The sequence below is a fragment of the Lynx rufus genome, unplaced genomic scaffold (genome assembly GCF_022079265.1).
Source record: "Lynx rufus isolate CCGP_SWC_20201006 ecotype Redwood Valley unplaced genomic scaffold, mLynRuf1.p SCAF_11, whole genome shotgun sequence".
Classification (NCBI taxonomy): Eukaryota; Metazoa; Chordata; class Mammalia; order Carnivora; family Felidae; genus Lynx; species Lynx rufus.
Genome location: NW_025814825.1, coordinates 29,616,147 through 29,635,458, shown reverse-complemented (window position 1 = coordinate 29,635,458; position 19,312 = coordinate 29,616,147). Strand labels below are relative to the sequence as shown.

General features: G+C 46.1%; 1 protein-coding gene and 1 long non-coding RNA gene across 2 annotated transcripts in view; both read left to right on the top strand.

Moving 5' to 3' along the window:
* The window catches only part of RASSF4 (Ras association domain family member 4), a 33,133-nt gene extending 30,448 nt beyond the window's left edge, over positions 1-2,685 (top strand). Inside the window, exon 11 of the mRNA XM_047073119.1 lies at positions 1,175-2,685. Coding sequence (XP_046929075.1) covers positions 1,175-1,235 — 61 coding nt within the window. The 3' untranslated portion in view covers positions 1,236-2,685. The remainder of the gene's footprint in view (positions 1-1,174) is intronic.
* Positions 2,686-6,777: 4,092 nt separating this feature from the next.
* Positions 6,778-11,286, top strand: LOC124506968 (uncharacterized). The gene is made up of 2 exons (XR_006960904.1): positions 6,778-6,832; positions 9,304-11,286. It is a non-coding gene; the product is annotated as an uncharacterized LOC124506968 (long non-coding RNA).
* The last annotated feature ends 8,026 nt before the right edge of the window (positions 11,287-19,312 follow it).

Here is a 19,312-nt window from a genome sequence, read left to right as displayed (position 1 = left end):
CCAGCACCTCCCTCTGGCCCCCTGCTCAGTATTGACACCAAGATGGGGTGACAGTCTGCCAGAATGCCAGGCTGCGGTGCAAGCCGCCCATCTGGCCCCAGCACCCCACCAGCACGGGAAGGGCACAGCTGTTGAAACTGAGTGGGAGAGTCAGGCAGGAGTGTGGCTGGGTGCTGGGCCAGGGTAACGAGTTCTTCTGGTGACGCGGCTCTGTAGGGGCCAGCGAGGAGAGGGCCTGCCCAGGGCGGTTTCAGCCTGGTCTGCACCTTTTGTGCTAGTGGGCTCTCTGAGCCTGCCCCAAAGCGGTGGCTGTTGGAGCTTTCTGTAACAGCCGATGTTTTCGGGCGCAGGGGACCCGGCCAGTGGAAAGGTGAGCCGGCTCCTGGGGAAGATACATCAAGGCCCGGCTGGGCGAGGTTAGCCAAGATGCACAGCCCAGTGACTGGTCTGTCCCTCTGCAGGGTGGAGGGTGGGGCAGGGAGAGCACCTGGGGTATCAGCCAGGGCCAGGGCTGGAGTCCCCCTCCTTAGGAAGGGAAGGAGGGAGTCTGCTCACGGCCAGGGCCTGCGGTGGGGAGACTGCTTTGGATTCCGGTTTCTGGCTGAGCGATTTTTGGAAAGCCGCGGCCCTCCCCACGCCCCGCGGGCTTCCGTCCATGCGGCGAGGCCTCTTCCGGCAGTCAGCAGAGACCCCCAGTCAGAGAGGACGGTCCACCGTGCAGTCTGCAGTGTCACTGTAGGGTTTTGGAGCTGGAAGGGGACCTGGGGGCCACCTGGTCAGTCTATTCAGCGCACGGAGAGGAAGCCGAGGCCTGAGGTGAGGAAGGTCGCAGCACAGGTCACTGACGAGCCTGGGCTTGAGCGCAGGCTTCCTGATCCCTGCCCTGCCACCTGTCCACTCCAGCACGCCCCTTTCCGTACTGGAGAATCTTCGGAAAGGAACAGCGCGCTCTGCTTTTGAAGCCCAGCAGGGTGTGAGGCCCCGTCTGTCCGCTCCTCTAAGCCAGCCGTCTTGCAGGGTGTGGGCCTGGCTCCTCCCTCCCCTTGGTGGAGGAGAGATGATGGCTGCCAGCCGCGGGTCTACTGGCCCAGGCACCTGTGTGCTCCTTCGTTCTTCTCCCCTCTCCCTGTGTCCTCCCATGTCAGCGAGTCCCCTTGACTGTGTCTCCCTCCAGGTTCCAAGCCCTGCGTCTGACAATGCTGCAGCGCCTGGAGCAGCTGGTGGAGGCCGAGTAGCCAGCCGGCACCAGCCTCTTCCGAAGCCCCCCACGGCCGGTGCGCACCGAGCGCCGGTGGCCAGGCCCTGATCGGTCACATTGACCGAGAGCCACCGGCTGAGGAGTCTAGCACACGTGCTTCTACGTGTCTACCTGCCCGAGCACCATAAGTCCCATGCCCCTGGCTCCTGGCTCACTCACAGGGCCCAGAGCCAGGCCTGAGGAGCCAGAAATTTGCCGGGTGGGGTGTCTGTGTGAGGCCTGCCTGTGCGGCAAGTAGCCCCGAAGCCGTGGCACTGGCCAGAGTATGGGGCTGGATGTCGCGGCCGGTCCTGTTCACGCCGTACCTCTCTGGCTCAGGAGAGCAGTACCCGATCGAGCCCGTGAGGTGTGCGCTCTGTCTGCTCTCCCAGGGCCCGGCCCAGAGTTTCTGCACAACCACAAGCCCCCCACCTCCTCATCCACCTGACCCACAAGATCCCCGTCTGCCCTCACCTCATGCAGCAGCTCCGGACTCTGCTGGGAAAAGCAGGGGCTGCTAGCAGACACGGGATGTGCCCTGTGTCCGGCCATCACTTCTCCACGGCATCCCTGGCCGCCCACCCCACGAGCCCCATGCAGCCTAGCACCCTGGCAGCAGAGGTCAGACCAGGAGTAAGACCATGAGCGCACCATCTTCCCTCTGCAGCACTCACTCTTAACATCCTCAGTGACACCTGAAGGAATTCTTATAAGGAGCTTGCTGCAGGAAACATGGCACTTTGATCACACGGAGGAGGTGGCCCACGTGGCGTTGGAAGGGTGCCAGCCTGTGTGGAGCAGAGTCCAGGGGGCTGTGCGGGGGGCAGCCACGTGGTGGGCTCGGGAAGGCAATGGTCCGTCCCCGTCGCACTGTCCCATGGATACCTGTGTGCCTCTTGCCCTTTCTGGTCTCTTTCTTCCACTCTCTACACTTCCCGTCAAAGGGGCACAATGAGAAGAAATGTGTATTTGAGGAGAAAGCGCTTTGAACCCCCTGGGGCCAGAACAATTTGGGTTTGTCAGCTGTTGGAAAATTTCTGGAATGAACAAGAAGGCCTTTGCACAACTGTGCAACAGTTTACGTTGGTCATGTGAAGTGTTTGTCCAAACCAGAGCAAATTAAAGACCAAATTCTTTTCCCACTGGGGCCTGTGGATAGTGGATTTAAAGAGAAGAACTAGAGAGTCTTCCAGATATAAGAGAGATCCCAACTCTGCTCTGTGCAGTGGCTCCTTACTGGCCCCCACAAAGAGCAGAGCTTGGGAGCAGCCGTGTCCTGTGGATCCACTGTTCAGGGTGAACTTCGTGCCGGGGGTGCCCTGACCTAGCTCTGCCGTCACAGAGACATGCAGAGATGCCCCAGGGAGATCCCCTGCAGTTTCTGTCATCTCTGTTCTCCTTTGGCAACATAATTTCACAGGTGCTCAATAAAGGTGTGCTGAAGTGAAGGAGTTAGGACCAAGCCTTCTTTTTGTTGTGTGTGTCCACCCTAACTCCCTGCTCGAACCTCTCAAATTTTATCCTACGATATGTGTGGCCAAAGTTGGCAAAAGAGCCAACGCTGGGGGCAGCCCGCTGCTCTAGACCCCAACGTGACTCCTTCATTTCAGTGCATATCCTTGGGACTGGTGTGGGGCCTGAGGACAGAGGCAGCCAAAGGGCACAGAGAAAGAATCACTGATGGGGGTCTGTGGGCAGCCTGAATGATAAGCAATAGGGCCACCGTGATTTACAAAATCTTGGCATCAGGATCATAGGAATCTTCCAGGCAGGAGCTCAGATGGGATGGCAGCATCTCTACCTAAGAGAGGGTAGAAAACAAATCAAACAGGCTCCCCCAGGTCGTTCTACTCCCCAACCCGTTACTGACAAGCTCAGGTCTAGGACAACCGCCAATCCATCGTTCAGCGGTAACTATGCCAGGCTTGTGCTCAGCCCCGGAGGGACAAAGACAGAGCCACGGTTCACCTCACCGGGAGGTGTTCAGGGGTACCCTCAATTGGAGAAGCAAGCTGGATACCCAGGAGGGTCAGGGGACCAGCAGAGCTGGACCAGAGAGGATAGAGCTGATCTAAGTCCCTGGAAGGAGGCCTGAGGCTGAGCCCGGGTTGGAGTATGTGGCACTCCAGCCTGAGAAACACGTGCCAGCTTGGGAGAAAGACAAAGCCCAGGGGAAAGCCATTGGATCAGGAGACCTTCTGAAAGCACTCACTGGTTTCATTTTATAGTTTTTTTGGTGTTTGGGATTTTTTTTTTCTTTTTTTGCAGTTGCTACAATAGTATTGTTCAAGACATCTCTAGATAAGGATCACTTTTGAAATAGACATTATCAAAATTAACTTGTGACGATCGTAGCAAAGAAAAATCACTAGCAAGTTGTATAGGAAAGGGGGAAAGGTACACTTCTACAGTCATCTAAGGGGTTAGCAAATCTTTTCATCAACAGCATATTTGCTTTTCAGAGGCAATTTGAAAAGCTGCTAATTCAGCTCACAGTGACACCACACTTGCAGACTTTCTCTGCTGGGCTCTGTGGTTTCCTGCTGGTTTGTGTGGGAGCTCTATTTTCCTCTTTCCATAGAGTTTACAGTGTTTCTCACGTGCTCCCTCACTAACTAGTATCTCAGGTAATAAAAGTATCCAAAAACAAAGTACAGATTCCTGTGAGTGCGTGTCCTCTCCTAGAACAAGCCTGCCTTCCCAGGCCAGGTCTCAACCAGAGAAAATAATAAACACGGGATGAAATCAACATGATTGCAAAAGAAGGCCTGGACTCAGGAAAAACAGGGTGATTTGCCCAGAACAAATTATCAGAAGGAACCAAAAAACAGCTTGTTTTTCTCATGTGATAACCATATGCCACCTGCTTGGAATGTTTACCAGAAAATGGATTAAAGACCTTCCTACTTTCACAATAAGGCTCTGTGTTCACCCAGGATACATCTGGGCCTTTAGTCGCAGGGAAACAAAGCACAAGGCTTATTCAGTCTGACCAGGTGATCTGTGGAGGAGCCAGGAGTGCACAATGTGCCCCAAGGTGGGCAGGACGCAGGCACCCTGCAGCTGTGGAGAAGGAGCGGGACATCCTTCTTAGGTGCCCAGGTGGGCAGCGGCCCCTCTGCCTCAGCCCCTCAGCCGTGATCAGGCAGGAAGTGCAGTCATAGCCAGGTCATTCTAAGCCTAAAAACAGCATATGTACACGTGCTGTATTTAGGCCCAACAAGCTGAGATTGTCTGAAAAGAAAGTCAGCTGTTGACCTGCCCCTGGACTCAAAACATGCAGGGTGGGGCTCTGCTTATCCCGCCCCCCCCCCCCCCCGCCAGGATTTTAATAGAATGTTTTCTGCAAACCCAGGAATGGGAATTCCCACAGTTTCCTTTCCCAGAGAACCCAAAGGAAACAGAAAGCAAAGTTTCAGGCTTGGTAGACAGAACTATTGTCCAGGGGTCCCTGTGTGTGGACCACTCCTGTTACTGTGCTTGGGTCACACGTGTGACCAGGCTCCCTTGCATTGTTGCCAAATGCAGCAGCACTCCCTGCTGAGACAGGGCTTCTGTGTCACGTGGGTAGGCGCTTCTTCCTAGAATGAGCTTGTCAAATACCACCAGGGTCAAGGGCACACTGGTCCCTGCTGGGTGGTTTCCCAGAAAAGCCCCAGCCTTCAAGGAGATGACAGCAGCTTGGGGCAGGTTATAGTCGTAAAGGTGTTGAAAGTGGCTCGATTCTGGGTAGATTTTGAAGTCAGAGACACCAGAATTGAGGATTGGATTGGGTTTGGGGTGGATAAAGAGACAACAGTGACATCAAGATTTTTGACCTGAGCAACTAGGAAGATGGAGTTGCCATCAATTGCTGGGACAAAGACCACTGAAGGAACAGGTTGAGTGAATGTCATTGTTATGCCCAGAATTCGTGATCCCCAAAGACCACTAGGGAGCCGAGTCCGATGCAAAAGCAAAGAGCCTTTATCCGAGCTAGCTCGAGCTCAATCCCCTACCTGCACCGACGCAGCGGTGAGATACCAGGGAAAGAGAGCGAGTTTCAAAAGGACAAAGGTTTTATTGGGGCCTAGGGGCAGTTGGTTAGGTAATGGCTATGGCCTCAGCCGATGGCGGGGGAAGGGTCCTGGGGAAGGGTCCGAGTCCTGTTAGGCAGGTGAGGGCGGGTCACTCAAGGGGAGGAGGTGTGGTCAAGGTGAAGGACACAGAACAAGATGGAGTCGGCCGGCGTAGGCCCGCCCTTTCAGTCATAAGTTCCTTTGTGGTGTATGTTAGGTTTCGGGTGTCCATCACGCATGCAAATGGCAGCCGAGTAATCAATTGCAGATACAGGCCTGGAGTTCAATAATATTTGCGTCTGAGGATCAGGCTGGAGTTACCAAGTCAGCAGTCTCCAGCTTTAACAGATGGTATTTGAAGCCATCAGACTGGAGTAGCTCAACAGGGGAATGAGGGCACAGAGAGGAAGAAAGGTCAGATGACCCAGCACCTGCCAGGCTGGAGAAGGAGGAGGAGCTTGTAAGAGAGAAGAATCAGGAGAGATCATTATTAAAGCGAAACAGGGGACTATGCTGAAAATCAGGAGACTGTTGCTGAAAAGGCCACTCCCAATCCTTGGTCTTCCACTTCACACACTGTGTAAACTTGAGCTAACTTCTCTAGGTCTTGGTTTCCTTAACTAGAGAGTATGATCATTTCCACTTTGCAAAGGCTTTTTGGTGATAATTAAGGAGTTAAAGAAGCCCAAAATGGGGTCATTTGTGCCGCTCCCCCACAACAGGAACTCAAGACTTACTTAGTTTCAATCTGTCCCAGGACTGTGGCCTTTTAACACCTGAAATTTCCTGATGGGCACTAGTGAGGTCATCTGCATGACAAAAACCCTGCTTTTCCTTCCCTCCCCCCAAAATGTAACAACACTTTTTTTCTTTTGCTGATAATTTATTGTCCCTCCTTCCTATAAAAATCTTCCCTTTTGTTAGTACTCCTTGGAGCATCTCTACTTCCCAGATGGGATGCTGCCCATTCATGAATTGCTTAACAAAGCCAAATCAAGATCTTAAAATTTACCTGAAACTAATATAAGACAGTAAATTACACTGGAATTAAAAAAAAAAAATCTTGACATTTACTTGGTAAAAAAAAAAAAAATTAACACAGGTGACTCGTGAAAACTATCGGTAACAGTTTCGGCTCTCCAGAAGTACCTCTTATAATTCGTAAGTGCTCAATACTTGTAGCAAGAATGAGGTCTAGGGGGTCGGGCAGGCCGGCGCTGCCTTAAGAAAGCCCTGACCGATCGGGCTTCGGTTTGCTGGCCCCGTAGGCCGCTGGGCGCCCACAAAGGGGCCCCGCCACAGGTCTTGCTGTCCCGGCGGCCTCCGGATGCCATCAGAGGGGCGAGAGCGGGAAACAAACAAGGAGAGGCATAGGGTTCCTTCTTTCCGGTGGGCCCAGCACCATAGAGGGTCGCCCCCACCGCGTTCCTAGAGCGGCAGCTCGGCGCCGACTGACGGCGCGGCCCTCACTTCCGGCGGCGCGAGGGGCGCCCAGCGAGTGAGCGAGCCAGGGTGGCGGCCGGCGGCCCGCGGCGCGGTGAGTGGGCCGGGGGCGCGAGGCCCGGTGCTCGGTGCTCGGAGGCCGCTCTGGCGCCAGCTGGCCGCCGCGGTGCGGCGCGGACCCGGGCCCCCGCTCCCGGAGCCACGGGGCGGGGGCGGGGGCGGGGGCGGAGGGAGCTGGGCGGGCCGGGCCTGCGAGGAGCGGCCGGCGGAGGCCTCGGGAGGGCGGAGGCCTGCACGGGAGTCCCTGCGAGTCGGGCCGCATCCCCTACGCCGGCCATCGCCGTTTCAGGACTAAATAGTTTGAACAAACGCTTGGGTAGCACAGGGCTGTTAGGGGCGACCCGCAGAGACCGACTCATTTACACCTCTAACACCCTGATGATGTAGCAGCCTTATTGTCTTCCCAGTCCTATGCGAGAGAAAGCAAGGCCCGCTCCGGTACGCGTGTTCGCACGACTACAGTTCCCATCGCTCGGGTTTACCTTAATACCTCCACCCGCCGAGGAATTACGCTGAGCACCGGGCGGAGCGCTGGACTTGGTGTTAGAAGTTCTGGCTGCACTCGGGTCTTCCACTGAAGAGCATGAGCTCTGGGGCCTGGCTGCTAGGGGTTGGGAGCCTGGCCGACGTATGCCTGCCTTTCCTTAGCTGTAAAATAGAGATCGTCGCGTAAAGCTGCTACGAGAATGAAATGTCATAGCACAGTCTCTGCCTCTCAGCATGATTTTCTCATCTGTAGTGTTCTGGGTGGATTGCACAGTCTAAAAGTTTCCTACCAGATCTGGCTTCTAGAGTATGAAAAATGATTTCTTTTTCAATGTGTAAGTCCCATTATAGCTGTTGTTTGAACACAAGACCATGTGCCTAACAAATGTTTCCTTGTAATAGATATTCTGTAAGTAGATACATATTCTGTAATAGATACTCCGTAAATATTCACTAAAGGAATGAGTGGTGCCCTCTCAGTAATTGATAGTGTGTGCAGTTTGCTCTTTCTGATACTTACCGTAATTACAATAGAGCTAATTATTAAATATCCCAAATAAAGTCCTCGGCACTTCCAGGCCTAGAGTCTCAATTATACAATATGAGATGAAGGAAAAGCAAGAACAGTGATGTAATTTGTATTTTCAGTTATTTGCTCTATGAGCTTGTATGCAGGGACCCAGAGTAATTATTCTGATTTTAAAGTCTACTTTCTGACACAAGATGTGGAAAATAGTTCCAATAATTTTATTACTTTTGTAGCCCATCTTATTCCACATTGTCACCTATTTGGAGTTAGTGACTTACTTGTTTATGGCCATTATTTCAGTAAAAAGCTAAGTAGATGAAATTCATTTATTTGAATTTTCCTAGCATTTGGGTATTTACAAAATCCTGCCCTATTTTTGCATGTAAACTTGCCGCCCTTCCTTTTCGTGTGCCCTGCTCACCCCGCTTTTTTCCTGCTCCGTTTTATTCCACTGTCCACTAAAAGTTCTTCTGAAATTTTTTTTCCTCTCTCCAAAAACAATTCCCTTGTTTCAAATTTTCAAAGAATTGTCCTCTTTCTTGGATCATTCGAATCTGGAAAAAATACTAAAGCGTCTCTTCATTTATATTTTTCTCATCCAGTATTATTGAATTGATTCACAAACTTGCCACTCCCTAGAGAGGAGCTCCTACTGTCCAAGCAATTTATGCTACAAAGTTAAAGCCAAGTAGTATTCACGCTGTGAAAGTAGAATGGCTAACCAAGTAAGGATAAACAAAAATATTTAATAAAGTAGTATGATTTGTCATTTCATTTTAATTTGGATGCCTTATGTAGTCACCAGTAAGAAAGTAGAATTTTAACATGGGAGTAAATACTAAAATGTAATGATAGTCTATTACCCAAATTTTGATTGTCTTTTGGAGTTATTTCTTCTGTTCCCATGAAGATATTATTTTGTCTCAGCCTTTTAATCCTTCAGAATTCTATATCCATTTGATAATGCCTAATAAAAACATATATTTCACATTATCACTTTTATTTTGTCATGTCTCAATAGACAAAAACTCCATGGGTAAATTTGGTCAAAATTTGGGGATATTTATTAAGTTGAAACCCTGGGAATTATTAGAATTATTTTTCAAGTATTTTTCCCCCAGAATTGTCTTTCATATGTATTGGATACATTAAAAAAAAAAAAACTTTTTTCATGTTTATTTATGAGAGAGAGAGAGAGAGAGAGAGAGAGAGACAGAGTGTGAGGGGGTGAGGGGCAGAGACAGGGAGACACAGAGTCCAAAACCAGTTCCAGGCACTGAGCTGTCCCGACATGGGGTTCAAACTCATGAACAGCGAGATCATGACCTGAGCCGAAGTCCAACGCTTAACCAACTGAGCCACCCAGGCACCCCTGTACTGGATACATTGTTAATTTAAGCATGGATACAATTTTAGTGGGTTGAAGAGGTATTAAAGTTGAATAATTAACAAATGATCTAAGTTGGCTTTTATTTTTTTCTTCTACGCAGCAAATTCTGAGCTGAGGAGCTCTAGGAGGTGAAACTTCAGAAGAAGAGAGCAGACTCTTAAGAGTACATCTGGCTCATCACCATGAGGTTAGGAAAACCTAAGGGAGGTATTTCTCGGAGCTCAAGCCAAGGAAAAGCTTATGAGAACCCACGCAAAACAGGCCGGCAGCGGCAAAAATGGGGAATGACTGTTCGATTTGACTCAAGCTTGAGTAGACTGAGAAGAAGGTTGGATGAGAAGCCCTATAAATGTACTGAATGTGAAAAGAGTTTCAGTCAGAGCTCAACTCTTTTTCAACACCAGAAGATTCACACCGGAAAGAAATCCCATAAATGTGCCGATTGCGGGAAAAGTTTCTTTCAGAGCTCTAACCTCATTCAGCATCGGCGGATCCATACTGGGGAAAAGCCCTATAAATGTGATGAGTGTGGAGAAAGGTTTAAACAGAGTTCAAATCTCATTCAACACCAGAGAATTCATACTGGAGAAAAACCCTATCAGTGTGATGAGTGTGGCCGATGTTTCAGCCAGAGTTCCCACCTTATTCAACATCAGAGAACCCACACAGGGGAGAAGCCCTACCAGTGCAGTGAATGTGGCAAATGCTTCAGCCAGAGCTCTCATCTTAGGCAGCACATGAAGGTGCACAAAGAAGAGAAACCTCGTAAAACCCGGGGCAAAAATATTAGGGCAAAAACTCACTTAGTGTCATCTTGGAAAGCTGGTACAGGTAGGAAGTCAGTGGCTGGTCTCCGCTAAGTAAAGGGCACTGCTTCAGCCTTCTTTTAAATACAAAAATAAAAGCTGTCCCTTTTAGAACTGGAGATATTTTGTAATAGAGCACTTAAATACTGTATCCTTTCCTAGCATGGAGACATTGGGAGTTTAATGACCTTGGGCTGAGAAAAACTACAAGTCCAGCTGGTCTCATTTCTTTTTATGTAACTTGGAAGACAAAAACCCGAAACTATGTTTTGAGGGAATATAAGATCCTTGACCTCATATGATAATTGCTTCCTGCATCATTTTGACAAAAATAACTATGTTTTAATGGCACGTGTGAAAGTGCAGGTATTCTAGTGACTCCTCAGTTTTAGGACTTCTGTGGAAGTAATTAAAAGGGAGAAGAAATTAATTCCGTTAGTGTGGAAGTTCTGCAGCCGATGAGGAGATTTTATGTTTGTAAAGTTTTGTAGTATATTAACCATTTGGTATGTAAGTATGACTCAAGACTCAACATATTAAAATGTATTCCTGTTCACTTAGCTTTTGTTTTTCCCTCCTGCTTACGGACACTTATTAATAAAAGGAATTGAATTTCCCTCTCTTTCACCCAATGCTTAATAAGAGATCCTCTAGAAGCCAAAGTGAGAACTGAAGTAGACCACAAGTCTCCTATTCCCACTAGCACAGTTCTTTGAGATGGTGTTACACTGTGCCACTTGTTTCTGAGAAGTTGGGGTGGCTTCATGTTCATCCGTCCCCATGCCTTTGTCTTTCGGCATTCGCTTACCCTCTGACAAACTGAGCCAGCCTGTTAGATCTACGTGAATAAATAATTAAACCATATCCTACCAGCACACTCAACTTGTTAATTAGAAATCTACAATTTACACGCTTCCCTGCTTTCCCCCTTTGAGAGTTTTAGGTAACACTGGTTATCTTAAACAAATGCTTGTCGACAGTGAAAGTCATTTGACTCCAGTGTCCGTGCATCTGTAGCTCAATGTGTAGATTTTGAAATGTAAGTTAACTTCCTCTGAGTCGATACGAATTATTTATGAAGTTGAGCAAACCTGTTTCTTAACTTTCGTCAGGACAGTGCCAAGTGTCAGACATTCTGATCAGCCTTCAGCTCAGGTTTTAATTTCTATTGAAAGCTAACATCCTTCTGATTTTTTTGTATCTTTTGTAATCATACCAGTTCCTGCTGTATTAATGACATCCATAAAAATAAAGAAAATGAAATATTTTGCATACGACCACCTTCTGTTTATTTTGCTCCTGGGAAATTGTTTCAGTGATTTAGGCAACATGTAGAAATCCGAGCTTTTGGAAGAATCCCTGTTCTGCCTGTTTTTTATTTCCTCAAGCTTGAACTTGGCCTCCCTCCTGGCCTTGCATTTGAGTGCAAGGCATAGAAGATGCCTTATTGACAACAGTTTCATTCAACAGAATATCCACAGAGTGTTTGGTGAGTACCAGGTGATTGTAGTTATCTTTTACAAAAGACTCGATCCCTGATCATTTACTTAGCAAGTGTCCCCTGAATCACAACCATGTCACTTTGTAGTAGGGGCATGGCTCTGGGGCCATTCTGAGGCTCTGCCATGAGTGTTATTTATAGCAGTTTTGTGTCTGGAGTAACTTGTCTGGGACCAACACCACTTTCTTTAATGAATTTGCCAATTTTGACAGCAACCTGCAATAGAAAGACCTCTGTATATTGTTAAGATTTCATAGTTTATATTTTTACCCTGAATAGACTTCCATATTCTGTAGAAAAGTAAAGCAAATCCTCTTCAGACTTTTGTGTATTCCCAGTCTGTGGTATGCATGTCTTCTCAGAGCCCTAAAAATGGAAGCAAATAGGTCAATAACATGGTGGCCTTTCGTAGGACCTGACGTACAGGCGGCAGCCTTCATCTGCTTTTGTGATGTCTTACCAGGGAAGTATCACAGCTGCTTTAAATTGATTAAAGGATATGTTCCCCTGCTAGAAATTGAGTTATGGGAGAATGTAAATCTGACAGGCACTGCCTCTTTCAACACCATCTCATGTGAAAATATGCTGCCCCTCAATATCTGCCGAATCTCTACCTTCACTCACGTTTACTAAACTGAATCCTTTTATCCTTCTGGCAGGTTCTTTTCTTACACAGTCTCTGGATGTTGTATTGGAGAAGAGGGGAAAAAAAGCTCCAAGGTGTTTTTTTAAAGTATTGTTGAAATTTCATTCACCCTACACTAGTGAGTAAGCGGTGTTGTTCAATGTCTTTGCCTTCCACATTCGTTTATTCAGTCATTTCATAACTGTGGTAGAAATAAAGCCGGTCGAGACACCCTTAGTTTAAAGGAACTTTGGTTAAATGAGTAGTTGGGTAGAGGAACTGGGAAACTAAACTAGGAGCGCAAGCACAGGGTGCTGTTTGAGCATCAGGGCAGTTCCTCTGGCCCAGTGGTTCTCAGTTTCAAGGTGCATCAGAGTCACTTGGAGGGCTTGTTAAAACATTCCTCAGTCTGTTCTCAGAATTGCTTATCCAGTAGGTCTGGGTTGTAGCCAGATAATTTACATTTCTAACAGACTACCAGGTGATGCTGATATAGTGGTCTAGGACACTTTTTTTTTTTTAATGTTTAAAATTATTTTATTTTTGAGAGAGAATGAGCCGGGGAGATGCAGAGAGGGGGACACAGAATCTGAAGCAGGCTCCATGCCGTCAGCACAGATGTGGGGCTCGAACCCATGAACCATGAGATCATGACCTGAGCCGAAGTCCTACAGACACTCAACCGACTGAGCTACCCAGGCACCCTAGTCTAGGACACACTTTGAGAACTACTATAACCCATTACTGGAGGGTAGTGATGTGCTCACATAAAATCCTAAGATACATAATACTTCATTGATAAGGATGGGCAGGATTTAATGATGAAGATGGCCCTGGGGTCCACCTACTTAGGTTTACATCTTAGTTACCTAGCAACTGGGCAGTTTGAATAATTGCCCTTGCCTAAATTGGAGAAGATGCCTATGGTTGAGTTGTGGATGGAATTAAATGAACAAATGCAGGCAGAGAGCTTAGCATGGTGCCTGGGACATTGTTTAGAGTTTACTGATTAGCTTATTAGACTGCCAGAGACAGAGAAGCTATTCTATCCATCTGAAATTGTCAGTGGCAAAAGTATTACTCCCATAAATATAAAAGCGAGTTCTCTTTTACTTTGATTGAGGCAAGACCCTGGGAGAGAAAGAGATGCCTAAAAAGGGCAAGGACCATCTAAGTTTCTAAGAGAAATTTTAGAATCCATTAATTTTTTGACAAGTAATGGGAGGACCTGTTCAAAATAGAAGTACATGGCCACAAACAATGATTATACTCCATATCGGGGAAGGAGAAGCTTTCATTTTGTTGAGGAAACAAAAATTTGTTGAGTACTGGCCACGTATAAATGTATAAAAGACTGGGAGTAAAAGGAGGTTACATTTTTTTTTTAAAGTAATATGAAAACAGGTGATGAATATACAGTGTGATTGCTATTCAAGTTGGGAGAATTTACATCTAGTACAAGAAAGAAGGAAATAATCATGAAAGGAATGACATTTATATTAGGTTAGGGAATGGAACCGAAAAGGCTGTGGAGGCCAGGCAGCTAATGTAATGAGTGAAGCCAAAGACATGTGTCCTGTAAATGGGTGCCTGTCCCCCTCCAAAAGATAACCCGACTCAGGTTCAACCCCTTGTTGCCATATAGAGATTCAGGCCCAGACTTACCAGCTCTTGACTTTCCAAGAGAAATCCAGATTTTAAAAGTCACAACCCTTCTTGTCAGTTTGCCACACTTGGACTAGAATTTTAAGAATATGAAGCCTCTGTGTGTATGGAGAGCATGGAGGGAAAAGTCCCAGCTGCATGATGGTATTGAAGCTGCAAAACACAGAAGAATGCCCAGCGAACAGCGAGCGGCTGCTTTATTAACAGTCCAGTTTTATCCAAGAGATGTGGGAGATAAGGCTGGGGCCTCCAGAAGAACCTTAAATATTACTTTAAGAGTGAAACAGTTTGAGACGAAATGCACAAAGGTTTTTAGAGTGTAGGTTGGAAGGTGATGAACCCACGAAGGAGAACAACCCCGTTGGTGAGAAGAAAAACTCCCCCGGAAGAGACCCAATTGACTAATTGGATCTACAGGGCTTCCCTTCCTGCCTCAGGCCTCAAATCTTCTCTCCTTCCACTCCCTGCCCCACACTGACAGCAACTCCAAACTGCTCTGTAGCTTTGCTTATCCTGCAAATATCCGGCAGTACCTACTCTGAAAGGTAGACCACCCAGGATGTCAGCCTTGGACCTTCTTTAGATGCTCTTCCTTTAAACTGAATTGTAGTGATCCATGTTCCAATCTCTCTCATTCTTCCTCTCTCCTACTAGACTGTGAGCTCCTGGCTTACAGTAGTCAATCAAGTCAAAGTTTTAGTGAAGAATGGTAAGAGGGAAGTACAGAAAGAAGGTTAGAGAAAGAGGTAAGAAGTTAGTTCTGGAAGGTTGCTAGCCTACTTGTCAGCTATCATACCTACCTAGCTGAAGAGTCCCCCATAGAACTTTTCTTCCCCTATCTGCCATCCTTATCCCTCTTCTTCAAACCTTCTATCCTCTTGGAGGTCCTTGCTCATTGTGTAGTTCAATCTTTAGCCTGGCACAAAGTACACACTTATATTTGTTGAATGAATGAATGAATGAATGTGTATAAAATGGCATCAACCTTTAAGGAAAAAGATTCTCATGGTCTTAAGGGACCTGAAAGGCCACTTACTTCACCTTCCCCTAATTGGACGATTATTTTTTAATGACCCAAATTCTTCTTTTATGCTCTTTGGAGTTATAAAATACATATACATAGAGTCTATATCATTTTAGGAAACCACAATTTCCAACTTTTAAATGACCCAACACTCTGCATTTTTCACCTTAAAGCCGGATCTGGAGCATTTTAAGGACTTTGCAGACTTTAACACACACACGCACACACACACACACTTAATATTGGTTTTGTGACCAAGAAATACCAGATCTCCAAAATTGGGAAGTCTGACGTTTTTGGAAGAGTTTTAAGTCTGTAATTTGGACAGAATGTTACCTAGATGATTTGTAAGGTAGAGACGTGGATCAAGTAGACCATTTGCTGGCACTGAGAGTCAAGAGGACTCTTAGAGTAGTTCACGCAGGAAGAAATTAAAGAGGGGATCTGGAGTAGGGAAGTCTTGGAAGGAGATACTGTGGTGATAGAATGGACAGGCCTGAGACACAACAGATTTGAGGAGCAAGCAAGAGAGGAAACATCACGGTGGTTTCCAGTCCAAGTGACTAGGAGGTTTGGGGAGAAGGTGATGAATTTGTTTTAAGAAATACTGATTTTGAGATATTTATGGTAGTATCTGGGTAAACAACTGTAATAGAAAATTGAATATCTGTGTCTAAGCATGGAAGATATTGAGGAATGAAATTCATCTTTGCACCACCCTGTGCTGGATGCTTTACATGCATTAGATTTTGTATTAATCTGCTTGGGTTGCCATAACAATACCACAGGCTGGGTGTCTTAAATAACAGGCATTGTCTTCTTATTTTAGAGGCTGGAAGCCCATGATCAAGGTCCTGGCAGGGTTGTTTTCTGTTTTCTCTTCCTTGCTTCCAGGCAGCCATCTTCTCACTGTGTTCTCTCGTGGCCTCCCTCTGTGCATGCAGGGGAGGGGGTGAGAGAGAGAAAAGAGCTCCCTGGGTCTCTTCTTATAAGGACACTAGTCCTGTTGGATTAGGGCCTCACACTCATGACCTCATTTAACTTTAATTCCCTCCTTAAAAGCCCTATCTACTAATACATTCACATTGGGGGTTAAGGCTTCAACATATGAATTTTGAGAGGACACAATTCAGCTCACAAGGGATACTATTCCCATTGTCTAGATAAAGGAACAGACTCTGAGAGTTCAAGTAACTTATTCAACATCAAACCGGGCCAAAAGGTCCATGGCCTTTTGGATGTCTTTTAAATATCTCGTTATCCCATCCTAGATCTTGTGAAATGGATGCACCTTTATGGCTATCAAAAATAAAAGTAACAGTCCCAACCTCCTTGACCTCAAAGAGAGAGGAGATTTGCCAGAATAGAGTATAACAGGAATGAGTATTGACTCTATACACAGCCTCCAGCTCTTCTGGTTCTCTGGCTGGATCTACCTTAGTTGCATAGACACCCATAAGTGTGGATTTATTTGCCCTTTGAAAACCAAACGGATCCAAACCTAGGTTCTGTTTTACCCTGGTTCTGTGGACCTTTTGGCTGTTCAACTCTGCTACTCCAAGGACAATTTTACAAGTCTTGTCTACGGTTTTTCTTGCAGACTTTGATAAAAAGTGAATGGTGGTTTGGGGAGAGGCAAAGGGCTGCACTCTGGTGGCTCACAAGTATGGAGAGCATGGTAAAGTCTCCTGTAGGAAAGTCTTTCAGTGGGACCAAAGGTCTAATCAGCTTTGGTGTCGACTATGGTCTCATTCTTGGCAGTAGACACAGCATTCACCCTGGAAGTGAGCATGAAACAAAATGCTGCTGCTGCCCCCTATTGGCTGGGCCTCCTCACAAGCCAACAGGAGACCAGCCAGCAAAAGGACAGGATTACACATATCAATCCTCTTTCCTCATTTCATTCATTAAACACTCCCTTGTTTTCTTTGATGTTGAAAGTTATATAGCATATTAATGCAGGTTAAAGACTGTATTCCATGGAAAGTGTTCCAGAAAAAAAGGGGGCAAGGCTGAGTATTATTTATAATAGCTATGATATGGAAGCAACCAAAGTATTCATTCATGGGCTTATTTTTCATGATGTCCTCATGGATTTTGTTTGAGCTGGAGATGGACCCCATGTCATTTTCAGGGGTCTGCTTGCCTCACTTCGTACAGAAACATGTTTAGTCAGTGCTCTTGAGGAGATTTTCACCACTGAAGAAAACCAACAACTTAAATCCCTAGACTCAGAAATATGTGCACCCAATGAAGGCACCATGTGGGCAAAGGAAACAGAAGGTACTCTGTCACAAAAGTCTTCACTGTTCTAAGACACTGGGATTCTTTTTTTTTTTTCTAATGTTTATTTTTGAGAGAGAGAGAGAGAGGCAGAATCCATAGCAGGCTCCAGGCTCCCAGCTGTCAGCACACAGCCTGACGCAGGGCTTGAACTCATGAACCGTGAGATCATGACTGAGCCAAAGTCAGATGCTTAACCGACTGAGTCACCCAGGAGCCCCTAGGACACTGGGATTCTTGTACTTCCTTGAACTGTCACTGCATGGGAGCAAAGGAGACATAATGGAAACCAGACTGTAGCTGATCCACATTCAATTTGTATTTTCCTTTGAAAATACCATACTCAAAATGTTGAAAACTTGAGGCCACTATTTGCAGTCATCTGGGATTCAGTAAAGTGTCCTTGGGAATACAAACATAATTTTTAAGATTAAGCACATTTCAGTCAAATTACCTGTCATTCCATTTCTTCAGTAACTTGGATATTAAATTACTTCTAAGGCACAGAGGGATAAGTAGGTACCTTTCTTGTCCTGGCAGAAGAGGAAAAGAAATCACCTGAAGTGATTGCTAACCAAACCATAGCTGTTTTCTCTGCTCCCCTCTTCTTTGCTTTCCTTGAAAGATCTGCCCGTGCTTGTTTTCCCTTTTCCTTACCTGACATTCTCCCTTCAGTCACCATGCTTCCATCCACCCCTCTGCTCAGAAAAACTCTTCTCAAGGAATTTGTGCAGCACAGGCCACTGACAGGAAGGTTCAAAGGCAAGGCTAGACCCCGTGGAGAATTGAATGCAGTTGTAGAGACTGATGCCAGAGCTTTAGAGCTGGAAGAACAGTTTGCTTTCCAGAGTTTGGACTTCTGAGCATGTACATGCATTATATTTACAATTAAAATATAAATGTAAAGCCAATTACATTTCTGTAGCAAGACTAGGACAGTCTGGGGAAACAGGAAGTCGGGGTGTGGTGGGGTGTCCCAGAGCAATGCCTTTGTCACCTTTGCCTGGTGGGCAAGAAGTCCTAAGGAGCATTGCATTTCATAAACATACCACCTCATCTAGTACTCGTTCCTCCAATCCTTCTCCCTGTGCTTTTCTTTCCCCAAATTCTAAAGGGCTGAATTCTATCACAGAGTCCATGTATGGGAACTTATTTGTGTTCAGCGGTTGGGCACACCTGGGGTGGGTATGGAGGGAAAGGGAGTGTTGAATATAAGGGGCAGTATGGTATAAGAGAAATTATGTCTGAATTGGAGTGATTAGTCCTGAGTTCCAGATCCTGTTCTGTTGTGGAATATCCACATGCCCTTAGGCAATTCATTTTTCCTCTCGGACCCTAAGTTTTCCCATCCATCAAATGAAGTCAAGTCTGACAAGTAAATCCGTTGTCTCAGTTATGACTCTATAGCTGCAGGCTGCCAAAACCAACTTTGGCTAACCACAACAAAACAAAGAGATGTAAGGAAAGATGGCTAAGGAAAGAATTGAACCACTAGGTTGTAGGAAGGATGGTCAGCCAGGGCAACCCCAGGGATCTCAGGGTCACAGGTGGATCTTTAAGAGGCTGCCATCGGAAGTTCTCAGCTCGAGCCACCATCTGCCTGCTAACTGTGATGACAGTGCTCGTTCCCATCTTTAATGGATGTGTTTTGCAAGGGGAAGGAGGAACGCCATTTATAATGAAGGGATGGGGGCGGGGAGGGTAGTTGAGAAGAGAGAAGAGACAGAAAAGACACAAGAAAAGAAAAAAATATAAAAGAATAGGACTTATATTCTTAAAACTTATAAATTAGCTCTGAAAACAATTTCTAAATTTCCAAATGAATAATCTAACAATAGTTTAAGTAATGGAAACATTGCAGTGAGCACATACTTTCTGATGTGACTACTTTAAAAGAAAAAATAATTCATCTCTGTGTATATGTTTTCGTGTTATGTTTGTATCCATTCTCACAGAAAAATGCTACTAAATGTTCACATTTATCAAGTCTTTTGAGGACTTCCAATAAGTAATATCTATGCAGAAGTAATAAGAGCAAATTTATTTAAATTTGTTTTTAACCTCACACTTAAATTGAGAAAAGTTCATAGTCAGTTTTCCCTTAAACTTCTTAAGCTAACTCAAACACTAGTTTTAACTTTACTCTTTGTGGCAGAATTATTAAAGATATACTTTGTAACTTGCCCTTCAGACTGCATATTACTA